Source organism: Onychostoma macrolepis, chromosome 13 (genome assembly GCF_012432095.1).
Source record: "Onychostoma macrolepis isolate SWU-2019 chromosome 13, ASM1243209v1, whole genome shotgun sequence".
NCBI classification, from domain to species: domain Eukaryota; kingdom Metazoa; phylum Chordata; class Actinopteri; order Cypriniformes; family Cyprinidae; genus Onychostoma; species Onychostoma macrolepis.
In genome coordinates, this window is record NC_081167.1 from 23,908,180 (window position 1) to 23,935,179 (window position 27,000).

The following is a 27,000-nucleotide window of genomic DNA, read 5'->3' on the forward strand; positions in this document are numbered from 1 at the left end:
TGAACATGAGTTCCATCAATGGCTCCAACAATTCCAGGAAAGCCCACAATCCTCATAAAAGTGGCTTGTTTTTGCAATATGGTTTGGCAGTCAGTTGGAAAGTCAATAAACTGCCATATAGTAGTGGCCAAAGTGATGTCCGGCCTAGAAAATTTGACATCTTCACCCTTAATTAAAAAAAATAATAATAAAAATGTGCAAGATTTTGTAAACATATTGCATAGTTGCTTAGAGTCAGTTGTTTTATTTGTGATAGTAATGCAATGAAACACGCCAAACTGTGCGGTCATGCAAAGAAATTATGAACACATGCAAAAACAAGAGGGCCAATGAAATGTAACTTATGTTGTAGTCAGTGTGCCAATGTTACCAATTTTGTGATTTGTCACTAGATTTAGTGACTTCCTCATCCCTTTAGAGACTTTTTTCAAAAGCCTAGCAACAAAATCAATTTCTTGGACAAACCTTATCTACATTCCGAAGCTCTCCCATGATGTCATAAAGGTGAGTTCACTGATCTATGTAAATATAAATATAGAACTCCTTTATGAAGTCATCTAGCAACATTAAGTGACCAGTTTTAGCTACTTTCAATTGAAAGCAGTTGGCAACACTGGTCAGTGTTTTTTGTCCTTTGTATTTTAATGGTGGAAGTGAAATGTGGGGTCATTAAAAAAAAATAATAATAATAATATAAAAAACGGGGACACATCACATTTGACCACCATTGTGTTTAGTGGGGTCAAAGTCTCTTTAAGACAAGTCATGTCACTCGGCGGCCATCTTTGAAACGCCTCTTGGGCATCCAAGTGCAGCTCCTATCTCTTTGAATGGGCAAACATCAAATTCTCCAAAACTGTTCACTAAGCTTACGATTAAATTTCATATTTGAAATCACCAAAGAAATCTGACAACAACTGTATCATAAATGTTGTTTCTTTTGCTCAAATAGCATTATAAAAAGCTTATTTTTCAGGCTAGATCAGCCAGTGCGCATGACTTCTAACGGCAGCTGCAGTGACGCGCTGACTTTACCGATTAGTGATTGGCTCTTTCATTCAGAAGGCGGGGCTTCCTGCGATTGAGCGGCCATATTGAGTGTTGCATTTTTCCCCATTCAAAACTATTAGTGACATGTCTTGGGTATTCTATAGTCTTTGGTGGGGTTAGTGCCATAGATATATATATAAACACTAGATCTCTTAGGTGCGTTCACACCAGACGCGACTTGCGCGAATAAATCGCGCTATTCGCGCGTAGTTGGACGCTTGAACATTTTGAGTTCACTCGCTTCATTCGCGCGTGAAATTCAAGTCACAACAGACGCGAATTCGCGTCAAGGAGGGGTTTCTGCCAGGCGGCTTCAGTCTCACACTGCACTGGTACAATCATAAATAACTATTTTTTTATACTATTGTGAGTGTATTTGCAATAGGATATAATAAGAATGAATGTACAAATGTTTGCCAAGTAACCTATTCTAGTCTTAACATAGAAATAATATTTTTATGTAACAAATAGGCTATAAATTATGATTTACTATGTTGTGCAAGTAACACACCAAGCAAGATCCTTTTTATTCCTGTTTCTGTAAAAGTACGAAGATGTATCGTACAGCTTCGGGTATTCACATACAGCAAGATGATTTTGTCCTCCATTGTTGTTTCAGATCTCTGCCTCCCTCGCTACGTTGTAATCACGTCACTACTAGAGCAAGCTCCTGATTGGTTAACGCGGCGCGAATTTTCGCCAAAGTTCAGATTTTTCAACTCGCGCGAATCACGCGTTAAGCGCGTCAAACGCCCAAAACGCTCAATTCGCGCCGCCTCATTCGCGCGAACCGCGCCGCAAGATGTCTATTCGCGTCTTTGCATTGACTTAACATGTAAATCACTCGCGCTTAACGCTTCATTCGCGTCTGGTGTGAACGCACCTTTAAGGCGGAGTCACTTCCGGCATCATAGGGCGGCCATCTTGCCACAGGGAAGCTTTCTGGCAAGTTCTGAGGTAAGATGAGTGATCAGCACGAACATAAATCTTCTTATCTCGCTGAAATCTTGACGGATTTACAAACGGTTTGGTTTCTTATAAACGTTATTAACGTGGCTATAATTCTGAATGCTGTAACATGTTGAAGTTGCAGATTTTCTTTTCGAAAAACGACTTAATCGTGCAGCATAGTTGTGTATCACGGCTAACGTTACTTGCGCGCAAGTTATCAAGGCAGAGATCACAATCGTGCTGTTCGATTATAAAGTATTTACTGACACCAATAATGATTTTACTAATCTCTTTTGTCAAAAGTACAATATTTGTTGATGTGTTTGTAGTTAGTTGCAGGCCAATAACAATAAGCTTAGCTAACGTTTTCTTTTAAATATAACTCAAGTTGCACATGATTTTCAATCAGGTTGGTTAGTTAAAAACATCTTGCATTATGATACAGGATTATTAGAGAAGATGCCAGACTTTTGTGCAGCCTACGGATGCTCCAATGAACGCGGTATCGAAACGAGAGCCCGTGGGATCACCTTTCACCTGTAAGATATGACAATATTATGATTATATTTGAGATAATCGTTATTTACTTAGTGGATGTATGTACAATACAGGTCCTGTTACACAGTAACATCAGGGCTATGACATAATAGTTTTGTTTTTGACCCAAAACTTTTTAAAGTTTTACACAATCGCTGAATGTTTCTTTTGCACATCTTTTTATAACTTGTTTAGTGTTGTTTTCTTATTCTTAAGTAAGTTACATACACGCACACATACATAGACTACATACAATTACCCTAAACGTATGAGAAGTTAGGTGTGTATTTTTGTCCTTACCCTTAATGTTGAAAGAAGGAAAAGGGGTTGGAAATGTAGACAATAATTTATATTTCTGGGTACATTTCTCACGTTTTTAAGGTTTCCCAAAACTGGACAGATAAGGAGGCAATGGGAACTTGCCCTGAGAAGGGACGGATTTGTTGCCTCTAAGAGGACACTGCTCTGCAGTGAACACTTCAGGAGCGAGGACTTTGACAGGACGGGGCAGACTGTCCGGCTTAAAGGTGGTGTTGTGCCAAGTATTTTCGATTTTCCAGCTCATCTTCAAAGGGTATGTGTATCATTGGCCAACAATAATTCAAGGTGTATAAGATTGTGATTAAATGTCACTTTAGTTTTTTTATATAATGTGTAGATTATTACAACACATTTTAGACACTCAAAACTTCTTTACTTTATTTCAGCTGGTGGCAACAAGAAGCACAACCACCTGTAGAAGAGCGGAAGACAACCTGCCAATGGACTTGTCTCAGGATGTACCTCAACCTGATGTTGTGAGTGTTTGCATGTGGAATGTCAAACAAATGAGATCCTCATATGGCTTGTTGCAAACAAGTGAGAACATCATGTGTCTTTTTTTAATAAATCCATTATCTTGGTGGTACCCAGAAAGACATATGTTGTTAGTAGTCTAAGAGCCCAATATTATTTGAGGTGGTACTCTGTGTAAAAAGTTTGAGAACTAATGGCTATCTCACTTGCTTCGTCGCTTCAACATTTAATTTCTTAAATGTATGCTGTTGTGTTTTCTGTTGGGGAATTGGAGAACCTAAACATGTATTAAGGCTCACATCATCTAAAAGTGAAGATTAAATTGTTAAAGTAACTTATTAATTTCCATATATAATTTGTATTTTTGGAAAAACAACAGGGAGAGAGGAGTTTGAACCGCAAGCGGCAGGCCACTGACCACTTGTATTCATTGCCTGCTTGCCCTAAGGCTATAAAGGCCAAACTTGAAAAAGCCTCGGTGAGAGTGAGGAAACTGCAGCGGGAGAAGAGTAATGCCTTGAGGAGAGAAAAGAGGGCCAAGATGAACATGCGGGCTCTTCTGGAAGAACTGAAGGAGAAAAATCTCATCAACGAAGAGCTGAAAGGCAACCTTGAATGCTACTCAGGTAAAATAAACATATTATATTGAATATTTTGTGTATTTTATGTTCTTTGTTGACTTCCTAGGATACCTACTGACTCACTTTTGCTAATTGAATTTCAGATCTTCCGGTTCATCTCCTGTCAAGGCAGGGTGTAGAGTACACCAAGGCCCAGAGAGATTTTGCCCTTACGCTCCATCTGCATGGTCCAAAGGCATATCATTACCTGAGAGATACCTTGCATATTCACTTGCCACATCCCAGTTCATTGCAAAGGTATTCTACATGATGTCTAATTTTATACTGAATTACATTAAGCACTCCAGACAATATTATCCTGAATGGTTAAACTTACTGATCTAACAGCTCGTGTCTCATGCTGATACATGTTGATATTTTAGCTATTTTTTGTATGTCCAGAGCAACAACATGCGACAGAAACATAATAAAACTGTCCTTTTTAAAGGGCATTAGCCAGTGTGTTTTTAAAGTTACTGTCCACTTTAACAGTAGTGTAGTTCTCTCTACAGTATTTCTTTTTTGTATATTTGTAAATATTTTGCAACTAAATTACACTTTTTATAATGGTTTACAAATAGAGACTTTTGTGCAATTATTCCATATTTTGTGTATTCATTCTATTTTATATATCAGAACCCCTTAGATACAATCCAAATAGTGTACAAGTAACATCAGAGTGTTACCTTTGATTTAATTTCATTATGATTCTACACGAAGAGGTTGCCAAACAGTAAGCCTTTTATTGTCAGTATGCATTTTGGGTAACCAAAAGTCCTATATGGGGAGTTTCCATTGGGCATTTTACAATACGCATGACCATTCCTTGGCAAATAATGGTCTAAAGTACTAATTTTCATTCTGTATTGATCTGCTTTTGCACACAGCTTTACAAGACCTGGTACTAGGGCTCAGTTGTGTTTCTAAAGTCATATCAAGTAACTTAGAGGGCTCAGTTCAGAGATGCTTGTTATCCGGCAGAAAGAGAAAACGTAATAATTTAATTATAATAGTTATAATAGTTTTATTATAATAGTAATATTCATGTTACAAAAGTGTGTGTGTGTGTGTGTGTGTGTGTATAAGTCATGTCGCCATTCTGTACACTTAGTTTTATTAGCCTATATATTTATTTAACTTATACTTTGTGTGTAATATTCATTGCACCTAACTGGTTCGGTGCAAGGATATTTTCATATGGAAGTCTATTGTTATAATTATTCATATGTATGCAGTGTCATAACTACATCTCTGACGTTGATAACAAATCAAACCGTTTGAAAATCGGTAGATAATTGAGCAAGTTATGGTTATTTAAAAAGTACATGCTTCATACAACACAATGTTACGAGTGAGCGAGCACCCTGTGGCAAGATGGCCGCCGTGTGCGGACGTCGACCTCCATTGGCCAACAGCGCGTACGAGGTATCTAGTGTTTATATATATATCTATGGTTAGTGCCACAATATGTAAGACCCTGCTTACAGTGTCATCACTGGTGCATTGCTGCATTTTTCCAAATTTCCAGCCAAAAAATTTTTAATTACTACTTTAATTTCTGCAGTTAGTGCATTGACTTGTTGAGTGGAAGGTTATTACATTTTCATACTTTGTCAGTTACAAAAAAATTTAAAAGTACTTTTTGATCTTGACAATCAAAGTGTTTGTCTCCTCTTTGATGCCATCTTGTTACTCCTTAGGAGACCTCTTCAGCTCTCTTAAGTAATTTAGGAGCTGAAGTTTTTTTTTTTTTTAAATATTACTTTGAGGTAGCGGCTTTACAGGGATTATTTTAGTGTTTGTAGGTGCACGGTTTATTTAACATATTCATGTACCATGCTACAAAAACAATGCTAATGCCATAAACATGGTCATTGTTTTTTTGTTTTTTTTTCCTGTTTATTTTTAAACCCATTTTGTGCAGAGACAGACGAAATAACAGTTCTCTATAATACAATCCATAAAGAGAGATTATATATTTCTTACTTCATGTATAGCTGCAAAGATTGCATTGGTTTATTTATCAAAAGTAATCAACTTTTATTGGTGCTCTCTGTGCCTGGAATATAGACCTAATACTGAGCATGCAGACATCATGGTAGAGAGAAAAGATGGTTTTCACCATCATATCTGTTTTTATTATATTCACTGTTATTTTCATGGGTGAAAGAAGAGTATGATTTTGAAATGACATTCAACCTTCAAATTTGACTTTCAGAATTCTTATGAATAACGACATTGAGCAAAACATTAAAATGAGTCTGTGCATGCATGGCATATATGATTATAACATGAGGTTGTTTCTGAGTGAGAGAGAGAGAGAGACAAAAAAAAAAATAATGAAGTAGCTATAACAATCAAAATGTACGGCGAGTGCCTGTCCTTGATTATTGCTTCTGCTTGCTGTGAGATTTCATTCTATTAGCACTTCTAATATTCTTGTGAAAACTCTGTTTATCAAGACTGACATGTCCAGAATGTAATGGGATTTGCTTAAATTCTAGTCTTTTCAAAATCTCCTTCATCTGTCTCCTCCATTGAACGATCACCTTCATGCTACCTTAAGCCTAACAATGATTGCTTCAATAAAATAAAAATTCATTAACTGAGGTCATGCCCTAATAATAATAAAAAAAGCTCTTTGTATTATAGATCAGGCTCTAACTAATCCCAGCCATTCAATCTGTAAGGATACAGATACTGAGAGAAATAAATTTGTGACAACACAAAATACATTAAAATGCCATTTAATCTAAACTTCTATCTGTTTTCATTCAACATATTAACATTCTTGTTGGGCAGGATGGTTGAAACTAGCACACTTTTAATATTATTCAGTGTTATTAATTGTTATATATTTTCACACATATTAAATTGGATGTTATTGTGAGTAGTCAATTAAGTCTTCTACAGCAGTGACCAAATTGACTAGTCCCAACAACAACCAATCTTTCACTGTTATTGTAAACAACCCAATGCCCTTATTGGGAATCAAGTACTGAGCAACTCTTTCTGCAACTGGACTTACTAACAAGCAGACCTGTGAAGAACAGCAAATTATCAACTGCACTGACTGTGAACATTGGGCACCAGTGCTCCAGAAAGTACTCACTGTTCACACATGACTGTTCAACCAATTATAGCAGTAACTGCATAATTACATCGCGTAATTACATTTACTGTGATTGGACTAACAACTGAAAATAATCAAGCTCCATACAGAATCGAAGTGAAGGTTTTGATTGCATGTGGGCTCAGCAGCAACTATTTTGTTTTACCATTAGCTGATTCCTTTTATTTTTAATCATTAAATGTGTGTGTGTGTACATTATATTTATATTTATATTTATATATATATATATATATATATATATATATATATATATATATATATATATTTGCGCATGCATACCTACAGAGCATACTGGTCTTCATCTGTGGTTGGGAAGTACTGTATGTTATTTGTCAAATTTATTACACTTTGAATATATGGAAATGTGGGTGCAGCACTACTGTTAGAATTGTGATTTACAGATTATTTGAAAATGCTCCTCAAACCCAGTGAGTGCAATTTCAGTTAAGACATGCAGTTGCACACACAATAGGAAGGACACAGGGTTTGGTGTGGAAAGCCAGTCAGTGAACCAGTACAGCCGACAGCATCAATTTGTTTCTCGGTGTGATTACAAGCTCTACTGCACATTTGGGGCCACCTCAAAGAATTAAACATCTTGAAATATATCTGAAATTCATGCATGGATGAATGAAATGGATAAATTGACACGTAAACTGTGTCAAATTTATTCAGTCGGTGATTGGGCAATTAATTTAATGAAACTCATTTTATTCCTCTGTGACTTGAAAACACCATCTCTGGGTTTATGATGTAAATATTTGTTTTTGACCAAATTGAGATTATGTATTCTATTTGATCATGTTATTTGCAGTCGTGTTCACATTTGTTTGTTTATTGGAGCGCTGGGATAAACAACATTTCTGATTGCAAACGATCCTTTAACCAGCGCAGGGGGAGGGCTCCATGTTACAGAGCATGTAAAAAATAAATAACTTTATTTCTAGGGCACTTGGCAATGCTCAGCTTCAGCACTATGGGTTTTCCTTCAGTTTTAGGCTAGATTAACGAGTTGCCCTTTTGCTTTGAACGTTACCCATATTTCTAATCCCTGCGGCATGGGGAATCTTCATTAGAGAGAGAAATATTGACCTTCAGGTGTCTTTATGAGAATGTATAGCAGTGTAAAGTAAACATTTATCCATGTGACTCCTCAAACTAGCATCATCATTTGGACCTTAAAATGCCTCTTACCACCTTTTTCATCATATCAGAGTCCAAGAACCCTGGCTCTGCTAGAATGGAGGCACATGCTAAATGTCAGGCCTACAAGGATATTGGTATATTCTCAACATTGTTAGGGAGTATTAACTAGAAGTAGCGACGCAGTACTAACCTTACTGCATTTATCAGATGTGTGACAGTAGGTCAGCTGTTGTTAAAAATGTAGCTTTTCCAATAACAAGCTACTTTTTCCAGTAAGTTGCAGTGTAGTGTGACAAAAGCCTGCATTAATATTTTGGCACAATGGACACATTTTATATTTCTGGGGTTCTCAGAAGCAGCTGTTTTCACAGTGGTGATTATGTTGGACAGATGAAAGAGAAAGGTTTGTAGTCACTCCCTCAGCCATTGTATTAGAAACACTCACACAACAGCATTAAACAAATTTTCTGTAACTTAATGGCAAAGTTGTAACAATCGGCCTTATCGGCCGAATTACATGAATTTAAAATGAGGTCAGATTAAACTGTGTGGGGGTTATGAGTGTTTAAAAATATGAGTCATAAGTGAAAATCAAATATGTATTTACAATATTCACAAGAGACTTAAAACAACACAAAAAAGAAATCCTAGGCTGTTAAAAGTCTTTTCGTTCCATACCATTAAAACAGTCCTTAAGAATTCCAGCGTGCTGTAAATCCCAATGTGAATGTGAGAAGTGTCCACCAGAGTATATACAATCCAAAGAGCTTGATAATCCAATAAAGTGAGATTCTGGAATGGTAAATCCACAAAGGTAACTCCTCAATCCAGCCTTTGGTCAAATACCCTCATTGTTTTACCCTCATGCTGCCTCCTTATGCTGTCCAATTCCTATTTCCTGTCATGTGATCAGTCACATGACCGGCAGACCCAGACTTATTTACAACATGACAACCTATTAAAACTCAAATATACATAAAATCATTATAATATATTGAGCAGGTTAAAACGTGTGTCCTGTGTGACAGTGTCACATAGTCCCCCCAAGTCATTGTCCATGTAATGGGTATCCTCTAAAATGTGTGTATTGAAATGTCTTTGTAATAAGTTAGATAAAACTAGGCCATCTCACACAGGCACTAGTCTGCCGGAGGAATATATGGGAACCCAGGTGAAAAAGAAATATATTTAAATTGTGCTTTTTCAGACACACTTAATATATTTATACTATACTATACTAAGTGCATATTAAGTGTATTTCAAGATATATTTAAGTTCGATTTTAATCTATTTGTAATATATTTAATATATTGAAATTGTGTTAAATTGGAACCACTAAGTATATTTAGTGAAATTTGAGTGTATTTATTAAAAATACATTAACTGTAGTTCATGAAGTATTAAATGTACATTTTAAGAGTATATTTGAAGCATCGTTTTAATGTGCTTTAAGTACATTTCAATTGTATTTCAGCTCATTAGAAATGCATTAGCATTACACTACTAGTATATTATATTTTTCAGTATATACACACGTACACTTTGATGTCTAGAAAACTTTAATGTATTATATATTGTGTACATTACAAATATTCATAAAGTACATTTAAAAAGTACAGCAGCATATATACTTTGGTGAAAAACAAAAAACATACTCAAGTACATTTTAAAACATTACACAAAAAACATTATAATAAATGAAAAAAAGACTGAAATGCTATGGCATAGCTATCTTATCAATTTGTAGAACATTTCAGTTATACCTGTATTACTGAAAAAAGTACATAATTTTACATCAATGAATAAATAAAAATTACAATGCAATTTTCTAAAGAAAAAAAAAATTTACTGAAAAACAAAGTGAATAGATGTGTGTGCAAAGACTGAAGATGATAAAGTTCAAGCAACAGAATAGGGAGGGATGGAGGGGGTTTTGGAGGTGGACGAGGAGATGGCGTAGGGATGGTGAGAGGCAAAAGTGCGGGATGATGGCAAGATGTGGTGAAGGGATGGTGATGGGAGGATGACGATGATGCCCTGGTGGCTTAGATGGAGTTTGGCACATGGCACAGACCCAGAGCATCCCAGTGCTGACAATACACAGCGGAGTCGAGGGAGCGAGGAGCCAAGATGTAGATGGTGTGGCTGCCGACATCTGGGGGCCGACCGATGGAGACAGAGCCGGTGGACCTGAAGCCGGATACTAAGGGCCGATGGAGCTGAGCGTCGTCGCAGGTTCCGGAGACCTGGGCACGGCCTAGTCGTTCAGGCATACAATATTTTGCACAAGTGCCTTTAGAAAAAAACAAAACAGAAACAAAATTAGATAACAGATTTTTACATTAATGACTGAAAGGAAGCACAAATTAGCCACCTGGAATGGACACATTGCTAATATTTTTCTTCCAAGATTGACCGAATCATCCTCCATTAGGCCTGATTAAAAAAATCTCTATAACAGAGGTGATACGATATTAAAATATACTTACTAGTCCTTTGCTTGTCTCTGCACTCAGATTTCAGTGTCGTCTTCTATAGCAGCTGATCTGAAAAAACAACAAATGTTAATATTTCTCACACGCACAAAAAAAGGCAAATGATGATTGATGATTTGTTTTCTATTTAAGAATGACAGAACAATGTACCTGGTCGGAAATATAGTCAAAAACCTTCCCAGCCTCAGCAGTTTCAGATGTACTGTATGCTCTTATAAGCAACCCTTCTTACAATTTAATATTTGTTCTTATCTGTAATGAGAAATATATATTAGAAAATAAAGTCGATAAGTTTGTCAACCTTGAACAAATATAAACACCAATCAACGAACACTACCACAGTTGGGTGATCAGCTCAAGACAAAGTAACTGTATGTTCATAATCATGGTTTTTCAAAGATCATTAACCTCATTACAATGAAGCCAAATTGTTCAGGAAATCAGAAATAAATACACTTCATGTTGCAAATAAAAGAATGTTAATGTCGTACATGTTATAATGACTTCTTTTCGAGTCCGTTGCAATTTCAGATGTCGTTCTGCCAGTATCTAGCGCAGGTCACAGCTGATGGGGTCGGTTCAGCCAGGTCCTGGGGGCTGCACTGGGGGGCGTTTTCACACTCCAGTAGGTGGGACATTGTCTGAACTGCTCCACAGCTACATGTGTCGTCTGTCTGGTGGTTCCATGTTTTCATAAGTGCTTTGCACCTCCCCTGTTCCACTCGTAGTCTGTTGAGGGTCTTCCAGGTTAGCCATGGGAGATCGTGCCCGCTGGCGAGACATTCAGTCGGGGTGATTCCTCTCTCCATCCAATCCTGAGCTCGTATGATTAGCTGGTTCCAATCATCTTTCCAAATGTTGGTCCTTGCTATTTCTTTGGTTGTCTGGAGAGGAGGGACTGTCAGCAGGAAACTGGCTCTCGATTTCAGACGGGGTGGGGGTGCTATGTGTCCGTGCAGGGGGTGCCTGGTGTCAAACTCCTGTGCTCTCCGCCGTCTTGGGCGATGATGGATCGCCTGATGTAGGGGGGGGCAATGCCAGCTAGAGCGTAGAGGCACGGGACTGACGTTGTCTTTATACATCCCGTGATAATGCGGCAGGTGTCGTTGAGGGCAGAGTCAATCAGTTTGGTATGGTGGGAGCGGCTCCAGCTTGAGCACGCGTATTCGGCTGTGGAGAAGCACAGGGCTAAGGCAGTTGCGCGGATGGTTGGTGGGTCGGCACCCCATTTTGAGTTGACCAGTTTCCGCAGGATGTTATTGCGAGTGTTGATCTTGGCTTTGGTGTTCTGGAGGTGAGTTTTGAAAGAGAGAGTCCTGTCGAGTGTGACTCCCAGGTACACAGGGTGAGGGTGGTTGGAGAGTTTGTAGCCATCCCATGAGACGCTCAGTTCTTTTTTCGCATCTCGATTTTTAAGGTGGAAACTGCATAGTTGGGTTTTTGATGGGTTGGGTTTCAGGTGGTTGTTTTTGTAGTAGGTTGTCATCTCTTGGAGGGCACTTTCCAGGATAGGCTCAATCTTCTGGAAGTTCTCCTGTTGGGTGGTGATGCAGAGATCGTCAGCATAAATAAAACGACGGCATTGTGAGTGAAGTGGTTGGTCATTAGTATAGATGTTGAAGAGGAGGGGGGCCAGTACACTGCCTTGTGGTAGGCCGTTCTTTTGGGCTTTCCATTTACTCTTCTTGTCATTTAATTGGACAAAGAAGCGCCTGTTGTTGAGGAGGCTTTTGATGATTTGACACAGGTCAAGATCACCAGTCATGTCAAAAAGTTTCCTAATCATGGTGCGGTGCTGGACAGTATCGTAGGCAGCAGTAAGATCTATGAAAGCTGCTCCAGTGATGAGTTTACACTCAAAACCATCCTCAATGTGTTGGGTGAGGTTCAATAGCTGCCCAGCACAGGAGCGACCGGGACGGAAACCAGCTTGATCTTTAGTGAGCTTAGAGTCTATAACTGGCATAAGGCGTTGGAGTAATAGCCTCTCATAGAGCTTGTAGGTGATGCAGAGGAGTGAGATTGGTCTGTAGCTCTTTGGGGATGATGGATCCTTTCCAGGTTTGAGAATTGCAACTATCTTGGCCTTTCTCCATGCCGGTGGGATTATTTTCTCTGCCATGCATGAGTTCAACATTTCTAGGAGCCAGGTCTTTGCTTTAGGTCCCAGGTGCTGTATCATTTCCGTCAGTACTTCGTCGGTTCCTGCTGCTTTCCCAGGTTTCAGCATGTTCATTGCAGCTTCCAGTTCTTGTGGATCGAAAGGCTTGGTAAGTGCTCTGGCTGGTTGTGGGTGGTCCGGTACCGCTGTCCGGTGGTATTCTCCTATGGGTCTGCGCCGGTTTTGGCTGCGACCGTTTGCCACCAGCTGTGCTGCAACTGAGTTTGCTGTGACTGTTGTGAGCGTGGGTGGTGTGGTATTTCGTTATAATGACTAATTTAATTTAATTTATTTTTTTCTGCCAATGCATGAGTCAAAAACACGACTGGTACAGACAAATAACGTTAATTAAATACAAATCTTACCTGAAGTCACAGTGAGGTTCCGAAGCCAGACGCCATACACGCTTGCAGAAGCTGGTAAAAATAAGAACATACCGCTATATTGTCTAATTAATTTCATAGTTCCCCCAAAACAATTTGAATTCTGCCATCACTCACCCTTAAGATGCTTCAAACCATCTAAGACTTTCGTTCATCTTCGATAGACAAGCGGAGATATTTTAATGAAATCTGAGAGATTTATGTCCCTCTGATGAAAAGATTCATCAAAGATGTTCACGTTTCAAAAAGTTCATCGCAAAAAAGCATCGCCAAAGTAATCCATATTAATTGCATGGTTTCCTCCAAGCGCCCTAAAGAGACACGATCGCTCTATAATACTGTTTAAATTTAGACTTATATTCACATTCAAGGGACATCTGCACGCACATCATATCTGATTTACAAAGCTCTCTGCTGCGAGCTCATACGAACCAATCAGAGCCGTCCAATGGCTCTGGAACCAATCAGGTTTAGTCTGTGTTGTTTGAATTTAAACACAAATAAACGTGTTTTGTCTTTTTTATTAATTATTTATTTATTTTAAGTCAGATATAATGTTGAAATCCTTGTGGGAATTTCAGAAATATATATTAGAAAATAAAGGCATCAAGCTTGAACAAATTTATAAACACCTATTAAAATTAATGTATCATGTAATGAACAACAACCTAATCAACCAACTAGCATAACCCATATTAAACAACATATTTTAAATATTGCAATGGTTAATAATATTTGACAAAGGTTTGTACATTGTAAATGTTAAAAATGTTTTTCAAAATATTGTACTTTTCCAAATATTAAAATTATAAATACAAATATTTAAAACATAACCATGTGTAGGCCTACTGCAATATAAAGTACATTAAAAACCTACTAAAAGTGTAATCATTTTGTTATGTTCTTACACAAAGTAGTACACACAAAATATATTTTAAGTAAGCGTAACATAAGTGTGTTTTTTTTTTGTAAATACACTAAAACGTCACTAAATGCATGCTTGTGTTTAGTATATTCCCTAAAAGTGTAACTAAGAATATATTTATTAACATAGTATTTCTACTATACTTTTTATAAATACATTAAAAGTATGCTTCTGTTTAGCATATTTCTTAGAAGTATAACTAAGCATATATTTAATACAAAAGTACTTCTAGTATACTTTTTAGAAATATGTTAAAATGCAATTCAATATATTTTTAATGCACTTGAAATAAGCATGTTGGGAATACAAATATATTATAAACATACTACTTGAATTTCAAGTATATTTTTAATACATTTAATACTCCGTCTTTTTCACCTGGAAACACTAGAGAGCGGTGGAATCTGATACCAGCCTGAATGAATGAATGATGCATTTATATAGCGCTTTATTGTGTATTGCTGTACACCCAAAGCGCTTTACAATCATGTGGGGGGGTCTCTCCTCAACCACCACCAGTGTGCAGCATCCACTTGGATGATGCGACGGCAGCCACAGGACAACGGCGCCAGTGCACTCACCACACACCAGCTACAGGTGGAGAGGAGAGAGAGTCATAGAGCCAATCAAGTGGATGGGGTGCTCTTTTGACAGTATAGTGTCCCCATCACTATACTGGGGCATTAGGACCCACACAGACCACAGGGTGAGCACCCCCTGCTGGTCTCACTAACACCTCTTCCAACAGCAACCTAGTTTTCCCAGGAGGTCTCCCATCCAGGTACTGACCAGGCTCAGTCCTGCTTAGCTTCCATGGGCAACCAGTCTTGGGCTGCAGAGTGATATGGCTGTGGTTCTTCTTGGGTAGGTGGTGCTGCTCCTCCCAGGACTAAGTTGCACCCAGCCATGCTGGTCCGTCAGCCCCCCTGGTGTTTCCTCCTATCCGGTTTGCGGGTCTCTTTGGTGTATGATGTGGTTGATGCTGATGAACGGGGATAAGGTGGTTTGTCGCTAGGGTTGATGACAGCACACTTCTTGGCCTCCACACTTCTTGGTCGCTGCGGACCAAAGGCCACCAGGCAACTCCCAGGATCTGCAGTAGGGTCTTCAGATGCCCATGATGTCTTTCTGCTGTCCTCTGGTGGAAGTGCTGTACCGTCTGGCGGACCAGGGTCTTAGGGACGACTAGATGGATCTTGTAGATGTCGTCCCCATTCTGGATCCGCCGGTACAGTAAGCCCTGCTGGTCCTGCATCTAGATCTTGTTGGTCGGTGGTGTGGAGGGAGAGATCGTAAGTCCTTGCAGAGTGTCGTCATCACCCTGCACGCTGGTGAGTTCCTCTCTGGAGAAGGGAAGGTGGGAGAATATGGCGGTAAAATCTGGCCCGGCTGGAGTGGTTTGTGGTACCAGGGACTTTGGGATGATGAGCCGTAATCACTCACATGACAGGAATCAGGAAATAGACCAGTATAAAGCAAGCAGCATGACAAACAAACAGTGTCACTGACCAAACACCTCCAGTACACGCTGGATTGTGGAGTTGTTTTATGGATTTACCATTCCAGTATTTCACACATCTTGGATTATCACTTTATTTGGACTGTATATACACCGGTGGACACTTTTACATTGGGACTTCAACACACTAGGATTATTAAAGACTGTTTTAGGGTATGATTCACATGGACAATCAACTTTTAACAGCTAAGTTATTCTAGTTTTATTGTGTTGTTTTAAGTTCCTTGTGCAATATGTAAATATACACTATTTATTCATTCTACTTTTGTCGTTTATCTCATCTATTTTAAGAAAACTTATTTTACCTCACACAGTATAATCTGACCCCTTTTAATTATTGTGACATCTTCTGATAAGGCCGATTGTTACAAAGTAAAATTAAGGTTAGAGTTATAAATGTGCTTTTTAAAAAAAAATGAAAATCTAAAAAACTCTCAATAATAACTGTGGAAACATCCTGACATCTATGAAAAGAGTCTATGTGTTGCACATGCAGCTTTACATTTAAACACTCACATAAAAAAAAAAAAAAAAAACCTCTATTAAATCTTAATATTTTAAAATATAATATTACTATTTAATATTAATATTAAAACACTTTTTTTTCTACTACGTTACAAATGATCAGCTTCTTAAAAGTCACTGAGTTGCAATGTCATGGTATTAAATGTTGCATCCACTGTAAAAAATGAATATCTTCCACAGTATTTTAGTGTTGTTTTTCAATACAAATATCTAAAAAGCATTGAATCAAGATACATGTACTTAAAATGCAAAATGAAGATAGCTGATGTCTTGTTTTCTGAAACAGTTGAACAAAGTTAAATGAGTTTATGCTTAAAACAACGAAATGAGGTATGAAAACGTCTTTCCCTTTGAATTAAGTTGATTTTTTTAAGCTTGTTAGCAAATATTTGTTCTTGTTTTAATCAAAAGGTCTTTTATATGTTATTTTGCCTCTCTATATTGATTTAAGAATCTTTAGACATTTGCACTGGAAAAGAAGGCAAAATACAGAGGAAGAATAGCACTTTTTAATTCCAAATTTTAGTTAGTTTTATTATTATTATTATTATTATTGTTATTTTAAGTATTAAATTGACCATCATAAAACCTGCAGAAACCTTGATTATGATATTTTATAGCTTAATTAGTATTAAGTGAAAATCTGCTCAAATATGCGGTTTAAGGCTGTCATTCTAATTGAGATCCTGTGACATTTAATTTTATATCATATCTTTTATAATAAAAGCTATCATTGTTTGTTTATAGTGTTAATTAATGCAGAGCATATTCAAATATCTGATATTGTATTAAAATGTTTGGTTCATTATCACTTAAAAGCATAGAGACAGATTGAGATGCATATTCTGGCAAAACAAGGCAAGAACGGATCCATGAGGGATGCTTAGAAACACAAGCTTATTATCTGCAGCTTTATACATTTAATTAAGAAAATAACAGAATAGTCTGTGAATTACCATCTGTAGAAATGCCAATCCTTTTGTGAGACAAGCTTTTAATGAATCAATCGGTCAATCTTTAAATTTTTTCATTCAATCAAGCTGACCTGAAACTCTTTTCAATTTATGGCAGGTGGCATCTGGGGAATTTCTGGTTGTTGCATTATGTATTTGATAAATAATAATAAAATCAGCATGTAAATGAGCTATCTTGGATATTAAAAGGACTACAATCCTACAGAGAGTGATACTAATCAGCTACCAGCTTCATCAGTTGTATAATTTTCTCACCATACTGTGTCTTATTAGTTTGAAACTATTAATATCACATTAATGTTTATTGCTGTGCATCTAGGCAATTAATGTATGCTGACATGAAATGCTGAGGAACTGCGATAAACCAATGCAATTACCCATAATATCAGTGACTACTATCAGTGATGATGCTTGGAAAGACACTGTCTTCATCTTTTAAAATTCATAAGACAGAGTGAATTCATCCCTGAACCTCCTACGTACATCCAGAATACTGTCGACAATTTTAATGTTCTTGAAAAACTTACTGCATATTGCTCATAATGGCCGAGGGAATCTGAATGCAGAACACAGTTACTCAGAATTGTCCTTCTTGGCAAATCATGATTGATCTAATTGTCTCTTGCATTATGGTGTGCAATCAACCCATAAAAGGTTTTGCAGTTACATCCCAGCAATAAAATGCTCTGTGTGAACTATCTTCCCACTAAACAGAGACTGTTTGAGATATTACACACTCTGCTGACCTTTTTATTGTACCTTGTAATTAGCACAATGCTATGTGTATATTATGTTGTCAACACGTGATGATTAATTAGCAGAAGGTTAAAACATAACATAGCTTGACTTTACTATTAATGCTAATAAGATTACTTCTTTGTGGCATGATCCGTGTTTAGTGAGAGAATGAAATAACCATCTGTCTCACTACAGACCTGCTTAGTATTTGAAAAGTCTTAGTGGACACATCACAATCACCTGGGAGGTGTATTATCAGACAAATTCTCCCCATTTTTAGGCCTGCTAATTGATTTATAATATTAATCGAATTAATGAAATAAAATGTTGCATATATCTTGTTGCATAATTGAATAAATCAATGTTTACTCAGAAAAGCTGCCAAATTAAGGTAAATTCATACATTATGGCACCTTGGCAGATGAAGACTAGGCATTATAGAAAGTGGCCTTTAAAGTCAATATTTCCATGTTTTATTTCCATCGAAAAAAGTTGTTGGGGAAAGTTACTTTTAAAAGTATTGCATTACAATATTACATTACTCCCTAAAAAAGTAACTAATTATGTTAGTTACTTTTTATGGAAAGTAATGTGGTATGTTACTTTTGAGTTACTTTTAAAATGTTTGTTTTTAGTATTAAAAAGTTATTCTTTTACAAATGTAAAAGCCCTTTCACACCAAAAGTGAAATAAATACGCCTCAGGCTGAAGGAAATGTAAATTCACGTCTGTTCAGTAGAGGAGACAGCTCAAACAAACTGCATGAAGAATATGACGCAGGAGAAGAAAATTCAACACTATTCACTAATAACAAAAATGAAACGCAAATGTGTCATTTTTGCTTATTAGTGTGGTTGAATTGGATCATCGAAGGTCAGTAGCAAAGAAATTGGTTAATAAAATGGGATAAAAAACATAAATTATATTTGTCTTATTTAACTTAAGTATAATATTCTGAGTTTGCATTTGACTATTTTATTCATTTTGAGGAACAATGAATCGGTTTTTGTGCAGGTGAGATGAGTAAATGCATGTTGACATTTAGTCTAGAACTACAGTAACATCATGTTCACACAGCGCACAAAATGCCTCTGCACTTACTCCCTATTTCTCTCAACATGAGGAAAGGAGAGCTGTCAGTCAATACATGGGAACATAAAGTAACTGGCATTACTTATTTGAAAAAGTAACTCATATATTTCCTTCTAAATTAAAAAGAAATGCATTACTTTACTAGTTACTTGAAAAAAATAATCTGATTACGAAACTTGTGTTACTTGTAATGCGTTACCCCCAACACTGCTCCCAGGCAAACTTTTTATTCACTTCAACATTTTTTGTTCATTTCTGTGGGAGCCCCTGCCAAGCGTGTCTCTTTGGGTCCTGCCTTAGCAGGCTCTGGTTCTATCAGTCTAGGCTTCCTAGGAGATGACGCGGGTCTGAGGACCGTCATATTCAAAAGGAGACATCAGCCGAGGCAGTCCTGATGCCCATGGCTCAGGACTTCGGAGGGCAGGCCCCTCTGGGGAAGAGCGGTGTACACTGCATCACACAGTGCCCATCTCCTCAGTGCCCTCGGGAGATCGCTCTGCCAACCCTGCCACTGACGGTGCTTCAGCGCGCAGCGGTCTCCAGCGAGGGCTTCTCTCAGTCTCTTCCGCCCGGAAACATAGCAGAACTGAGAGGCTCGCCGCCCCTTCGGGGGACTCTAGAGCAGCTAGAGCGGTTTGTGTGTGTGTCTCGATGGGTCCTGCACACTGTAGAAAGAATGCTATCGCATTCAGTTTGGCGCTCCACCACTGCCTTTCAACAGGGTCATTCCCACGCTGGTGGGAGGCTCTGGTAATGGAACATGAAGTGAATACTCTCTTGAGGAAGGAGGCCATCAAGGTGGTCCCTCCTCTCAACAGAGAGTCCGGGTTCTACAGCCGGTACTTCATAGTTCCCAAGAAGGATGGAGGGTTGCGTCCTATTTTAGATCTGCATCAATTGAACTGCTCAGTCATGCGACTGAAGATCAGGATGCTCTCTATCGAGCAGGTCGTGTCTTAGACCAGGTCCGAGGACTGGTTTGTCACAATCGATCTAAAAGATGCATACTTCCACATCTCCACCCTTCCCCATCACAGGGAGTTCCTGAGGTTTGCTTTGGGGGCAAAGTTTACCTATACCGGGTTCTTTCTTTCGGCCTTGCACTCTCACCCCGCACTTTCTCGAAGTGTGTGGATGCTGCTCTGGCTCCTCTGTGACTCCAGGGCATCCGCATATCAACCACATCGAGGTTTGGTTGATATTAGCTTCTAACACCTAAGAAAGGCAGAACAGGCGTCTGGTTCCATGGCAACCCATCAAATAACACTAGTTTTATTGCTCAAAGGAATGCAGGCAAAGCAACTCTCACTACCTTTTTCCTATAGGAAAGACATTATGCCATAAAAATGGACTCTTCTCTAATTAATTCATAGAAAAACCTTTCTTTGAGTGAACACACATATCTTCAGGTCATTGTGTATATTATTACTGTTCTTGTATATGTTCTTGTGTATTGTATACTGTCTTATGCATGCTTACGATAGATCACTAGTTAAGATCACCTCACTCATCCCATGTTTGGTCTCTATCAATTCATCTTCGGATGATCTAATTGAGAGTGAATATTACATGTTGATACCTATGCAACATATTAGTGTCCTAAGAATCTTTAGTAGTTTGTGCATTAACCCAGGAAAATTACTTATGCAAATTACCAAGACACCATTGGCTCTTTGACACCCCAGAGGTGTGACCTCTATAGCAGATAAAGCTCTCACATCAGTAACGCCCCTCCAGTCTGCAGATCTTTTAGATTCTGAGAAGATGAGGATGTGAGCTAGAACTCTTCTGGACCCTTACGTTTTTGTGCCAGGCCTTGCAGCCTTGACTTTCCATTCAACCAAAGGTCCTCGGACCTCAGCAAATCTCTTTCTTAGCTCTTTTTCACTTTCTACCTGGGAAGGAACTCCCAATCACCACCAGAATAACATCTTTTGGAATTCATCACTCTTCAACCCAGAAGAACGTGATCGCGAGTCCAAAACCTTGAAACCATCAAGACTTTTCATCCAAGACTGCATTCCGGACACTCGCCAACAACCAAGGCAGTGCAAGTATCGTACATTTAACTAAACTAAACAGAGGTTTTGTATAAGTTATAGACCCCGTTATAAACGGCGCTGATGGTTTTACCCAGGTGGTTAACGGACTCTTTTCATAACTGCATTCTCTGTTTCTCTAATGGCTTCATTCATCCACTTTAGCTCTCCTTTGCATGTACGCGTGAATGTATGTATTTTCTGTGACCACGGAAATATCCTTTCTTAGAGTTGATATGAACTTACACTGAATGTACTCTGGACAAACAGATCAGTTGATGGCAATTTAATTCTGCTACAGTTATTACTGTCAGCCGATATAAATAATTGTAATTAATCATAATTAATTTCAATTATTTATATACATTTCCCTTTTGACATGATTTGCTGCAATGCCTACGTGCCTTAGACATGTGAAGGAAACCTTGGTTCTTGTCTCAGGGCCCAGTGCTGGGAGCTCCTTGTCGGCGTGTGATGCTAGCGACGGATGCTCCCTCACTGGTTGGGGAGCGGTCTGGAGTGGCCGCTCGGTCCGTGGTCTGTGGAACGGTCGCCATCTCTCGTGGCACATCAACTGCCTGGAGATGCTGGCTGTGTTTCTAGCATTGAAACACTTTCTCCCAGACCTAAGAGATCGCCATGTGTTGGTGCACACTGACAACACAGCGGTGGTCTCTTACATCAACCACCACAGAGGTCTACGTTCATGCCCCTTGTACAAGCTGGCGCACCGGGGGCACAGCTCATAACTTCTGGTCTCTCAACTGAGGTTGTTGAGACCATCCTCCAATCCAGAGCACCCTCAACAAGGAAACTGTACGCCTTGAAGTGGAAGCTTTTCTCTTCTTGGTGCGGAGACCGCCAGCTTGACCCAGTTAACTGCCCAGTTGGTACAGTGCTGTAGTTCCTACAGGCCCGATTCTCCATAGGGTTGACCCACTCCACCCTGTGGCTGCCTACCACATCCCTCTTGGTCAGTGGTCAGACATCCCCTAGTTACACGTTTCCTCCACGGTGCGCTGAGGCCTCCGGCCAGAGAATCTTATGCTAAGTGGTGGATCAGGACGCTATTCCATAGCCTTGAGTCCTCTGATCTCCCCTCTCCTTGGGGGTCAAGTCTCACTCCTCCAGAAGTTGGCCTTCGGGATGCGGGTCTCGCCCACTTTAGCCACTCCTGGCTCCTCTGTTCTCTCGCCTTAGTTGTGCTCTTCCACACTAGGCAGGGATTTTAAAGTCTGGCGGGGTGGGCATCTCGTTCACATAGCATTTTCGGACGCAGCTCAAGTTCCTGAAGGGGAACGTCTCCAGGTTACGAATGTAAACATGGTTCCCCAAGGGAACAAAACGTTGCGTCTCAGGGCCATACTTCCGGCATCCCTGCGCGCGCTTGCTACATTCCTAGAAGCTGATGCCGGTTCAACTGCACGTGCTTTCCCTCGGGGAACCATGGTTACATACGTTATCTGGAAACGTTTTTATGACAGTTGCTTGTGATGTTTCTCTTTTCTTTCATTTTTAAGCCCCACTACAATATGTGCACTTCATTGCTGTTTCTTTCTTACCAGCAACTCATGCTGCACATACACTGCACGATTTTCAAAGTTTTCAGATCGCTTTTCCTTTTGCACTATACAACTGTTTTGGGTATCATGAAGTTGTTGTGCTGTTTGCACATTACATGATGAATCAGCAATTGGAGGTCACACATTACATACTATTTCACTAGGAAGAATCCATGACAACACTGTCTTGTTTACAAAACACATGCACAAGTAGTGATACAGGAAATTATATAAGATCACGCATGAGTGGAATTCTTATGCAAGATTAGAATTCCTCCAAATGAAAATGGTAGTCCAGAAGAAGCTTGTGATCCAGGTTGTCTGTCTGTGTGGTGATTTACAGCAAACCCCCCCACCCCCTCTCTCTCACTGGAAGTAGGTTGTCACCGATGTCATTTCCAGTCAAAACACATTTCACTCTGCAAGACTCAGTCACAAACAGGTCCTAGACATTGGCGCATCTCTCAGATCGCATCTTTAATAATTCACACTATGCAATCATCACTCATTTGAATGAGCACCCATTTGCCTCAGATTTAGGTTTTTTTGGCCCTGAAATCTGTCGGCGAGTGAAATTTGAGCCTAATCTCTAAATCCAATCAACAACCGATGCATAGAGCCAAGTCCCCATCCTACATCTTTTCTTTTTCAATAATCTGTTACATTCGGATGTACATCACAATGCAAAAGAGAAAATCTGCTGCTACTTCTGATTCCTCGCGACTTTAAGGGTCCTGCTTGTATTCACATTTCAAAACCTCATGAACTGGGTTGATAAGCAGCTTTCTTTACTTTATTAATGAATTTCTTATTGAAACAGGACATTAAATGGGCTTGAGGTGTCACGACTCACGGGGAGTCAAGGAAACCAGGAACGAGGAGACGAAGAATTCACAAATGAGAATCTTTAATAATCCAACAGGGAGCGTAGGAGACACAAGGAATAACGTTCAGGACCGACAAACACTAACTGAATGGACAAGACCTTAAATACACAGGACAATCAGGGAGGAACGAGACACACCTGGAATCAAATTAACTAGGCAACATGAGGGAGAAACTAGGTCAGAGGGAGAAAAAACACACAAGACAGTCCAGACATGTGACATAACGCCCCCTCCTGGAAGGTGCGTCCTCACACCGTAGAAACATCCAAAGCGGAGGGGCAGGCAGGAACTAAGGAGGAGGCTCTGGAGGAGGACGGATACTCGGGAGGGGGCTGGCAAACAGTGTCCAAGGGGGCGACGAAGGAGGGAGGAGACAGGAGGGATCCGGAGCAGGAGGAGCCTGGCGGGACTCAGGCCACAGCCATAACGGTGGCCTACGGTGGAGCCGACGGAGGGAAGAGCCATGGAAGAGGAATGGCCGCCAACTCCAGGGGGCCGACCAACGGTGGCGGAGCAGGTGGAGGAGGAGCCCGAGAATGAGACGGAGAGCCGAAGAGCAAGGGCGACGGGGAGGATCCGGAGGTCTTAGGCGGAGCAGATGGTGCTCATGACCGACGCGGAAGCGTGGATCCAGGAGGCCGCGGTGGAGCCGGAGTGACAGAGGAGAGAGAAGGAGCCAAGGGGATGAAGGAGCCTGATGGAGCCAGAGGGACGAAGGGACGAGGCGAAGCCGGAGGAGTGGAGTTCCAAGGTGCAGGATGGTCGACGCCAGACCAAGGCGGAGCAGGAGGGACGAGGGAGCCTAGCGGAGCTAGTGGACTGCTGGGCCACGGTGGAGAGGAGGAAGCTAGGAGCCATGGTGAAGGCCAAGGCAAAGTCTGGGCCTCGGAGGTGGAATCGAGGGATACTCCAACCACAGCAAAGCTGGAGGATGCCTGACAAGGAAACCAGGAACGAGGAGACGAAGAATTCACAAACGAGAGTCTTCAATAATCCAACAGACACAGGAAACACAAGGAATAACGTTCAGGACCGACAAACACTAACTGAACCGACAAGACCTTATATACACAAGACAATCAGGGAGGAACGAGACACACCTGGAATCAAATTAACAAGGCAACATGAGGGAGAAACTAGGTCACAGAGAGAAAAAACACACAAGACAGTCCAGACATGTGACATGAGAAACATCTTTTTTATTTAAAAGAAAAATAGGCATTTACGTTATATATGAATTGATTTGTTGCTTGCTGTTGCTAGTCAGAGATAGGTGGTTGACTTATTAGGGGAGAGACAGCCTCATTTTAGAGAGCATTTTAGTGGACAACAATTTAGACACCCTTGACTGCAGAATGAGTCATCAATATTTTCGGTCCATTATCCCAGAAGAGAAAGACTGAATTTTAAATGTGTATTTCTGCTTGTTTATTTTTAGCTAGCACATGCCCAAGCATGGACTAAAAATGTCCAATAATAATTGCATGGGATTACTTTTATGTTTATTCTGAATGACAGCAGTAATGCATTTCACTGATTTTAAATTATGTAAAAAATCCAAAACATCAGCACATTTTTAAGCAAAAAATAATTTCTGGGCTAGTCCATTTTCGGGGCAGTTTAGTGCAGAAGAATTGAAAAGGTTGGTAAAAGAAAAAAATGTGAAAACATTACATCAGTGCAGCTCATCTGAGCTTTTTACCTGTCACAGAGAAATTCAGAGGAACCCTTAGGGTAAAGAAGCAGTGAAATATTTATCAAGCAGTGCCTTACTGTGTCATTCCAGCGGAGGTGACAGAACTGAAAAGAACGTGCTGTCCTTTCTACAAACCCCTGTCTTGCGTAAAAGTACTTGCATATGATGATGTCAAGAGTTCCATGAAATTATGAGTAGCATTGAATGTAAGAATGTAAAGGTAATTTGTATATGATTTCAGTGCAGCTCTGTATTTCTGTTTGATTCATTGGTCCGTTCTATAACCTTAGTTTTGTGTGTATCCCTCAAATCTGGAGGAGACAAAATAGAGGAAGAAACTGCAAAGAGTTTTATCTCTATGGATGGTATTTGAGAGGTTTTGAACTAGAATGACAGTGATGTTTGCTGACTAAACACCTTCTTAATGGAACTTGTTCTCACAGTTTCCCTCACAGGGTCCTGGGAGAAATAGCTCATGAACAGATATAATTATGTTGTTGTGAGATATGACACTCAAACCGTAATGAGCTCAGTGAACAGAAAACGTGTATGATGAATTTGTTAATAATACTCTTGATTCATTTTCAGTGTCATGTTCAAACTGAAACCAGAAATCAAACTGGTTTCCATTAAGATGACATTATATTAGGCCTCACTTGTTATTTTAATGCTGTTTCAATCAATCAGTAATAGTTTTGAGTGTGTGTGTGTGCATAGAACTTCATTGTTTGATCAGGACAGGAGGCTGTGTATTATCATTCTCATGAATAAATCAGCATATAATTGTAGTGTAACTAACTATGACATATAATCTGGATTCGCTGGTCACATATTTTCATATAATGACCGTTAAATGTATTTTTGACCATTTTCCAGGCAACTGCCCACATAGCAATTTTTCTCTGGCCCACACAATCAGCTTTTGCTTGGCCCACATACCGCAATGACTTACGGTCCTAGTGTGTACCAGGTCTGGATTCCAGACAAGGGCCACACATGGGCCATAACTTGCCCAAGTTTCAGCCAAATTAATTACCCATAACTGGCCCTGAATTGGGCCAGTTATGGCCCATGTGTGGCCCTTGTCTGGAATCCAGACCTGGTCCACACTAGGACCGTAAGTCATTGCAGTATGTGGGCCAAGCAAAAGCTGATTGTGTGGGCCAGAGAAAAATTGCTATGTGGGCCGGAGCTGGGTCAGAGACAAATTGCTATGTGGGATCTGAGGTCCTGTATAACCATAGCTGACCCTATTCTGGTCCTATACGCTGGACCATATGGGTTCCACATGTCAGCCTCAACAAAACCATAACCAAGCCACTTGATTCACACCCCTCCCAGATGAATAGTCAAAACAACGACAGTATTCTGAACAAATATTTAATCATGTTTAATCAGCAAACCAAGTTGAATGAATCTCACACCTAACATACAGCATTATGGTCAGTTCACACTTTCACAATAACTATAAAAAACTATAAAAAAAAAACATGCTTATTTGTTTTGCTTGGTCAGTGTGTTCACCCTTTTGTAGTATGGCAGTGTGAATTAGCTTTTAGGTGCTTTAGAAAACAAAACAAAAAACAGTAAAAGAAATATATATTTGTTTAATGTTCACGCAATTAACACAAAATTCTTAAACAAGGTAGTTTCTCTATTTTTGCAATATTCAAGTGTTCATGTCCCTGAATAATATCTGCATGAACCTAAGTCTGAAGAGTACACATAATATCTAGTAGACAGCAATCCTTGTGAGTGAGAAGTCTGGTGTG

General features: G+C 39.5%; 1 protein-coding gene across 1 annotated transcript; it reads left to right on the forward strand.

Moving 5' to 3' along the window:
- The first annotated feature begins 1,675 nt into the window (after positions 1 to 1,675).
- On the forward strand, positions 1,676 to 23,556 carry LOC131551933 (THAP domain-containing protein 6-like). The gene is made up of 7 exons (XM_058795189.1): positions 1,676 to 2,007; positions 2,447 to 2,540; positions 2,920 to 3,112; positions 3,246 to 3,335; positions 3,713 to 3,959; positions 4,058 to 4,211; positions 23,466 to 23,556. The coding sequence occupies exons 2-7, from the start codon at positions 2,461 to 2,463 to the stop codon at positions 23,554 to 23,556; spliced, it is 855 nt and encodes a 284-aa protein (XP_058651172.1). The 5' UTR covers positions 1,676 to 2,007; positions 2,447 to 2,460.
- The last annotated feature ends 3,444 nt before the right edge of the window (positions 23,557 to 27,000 follow it).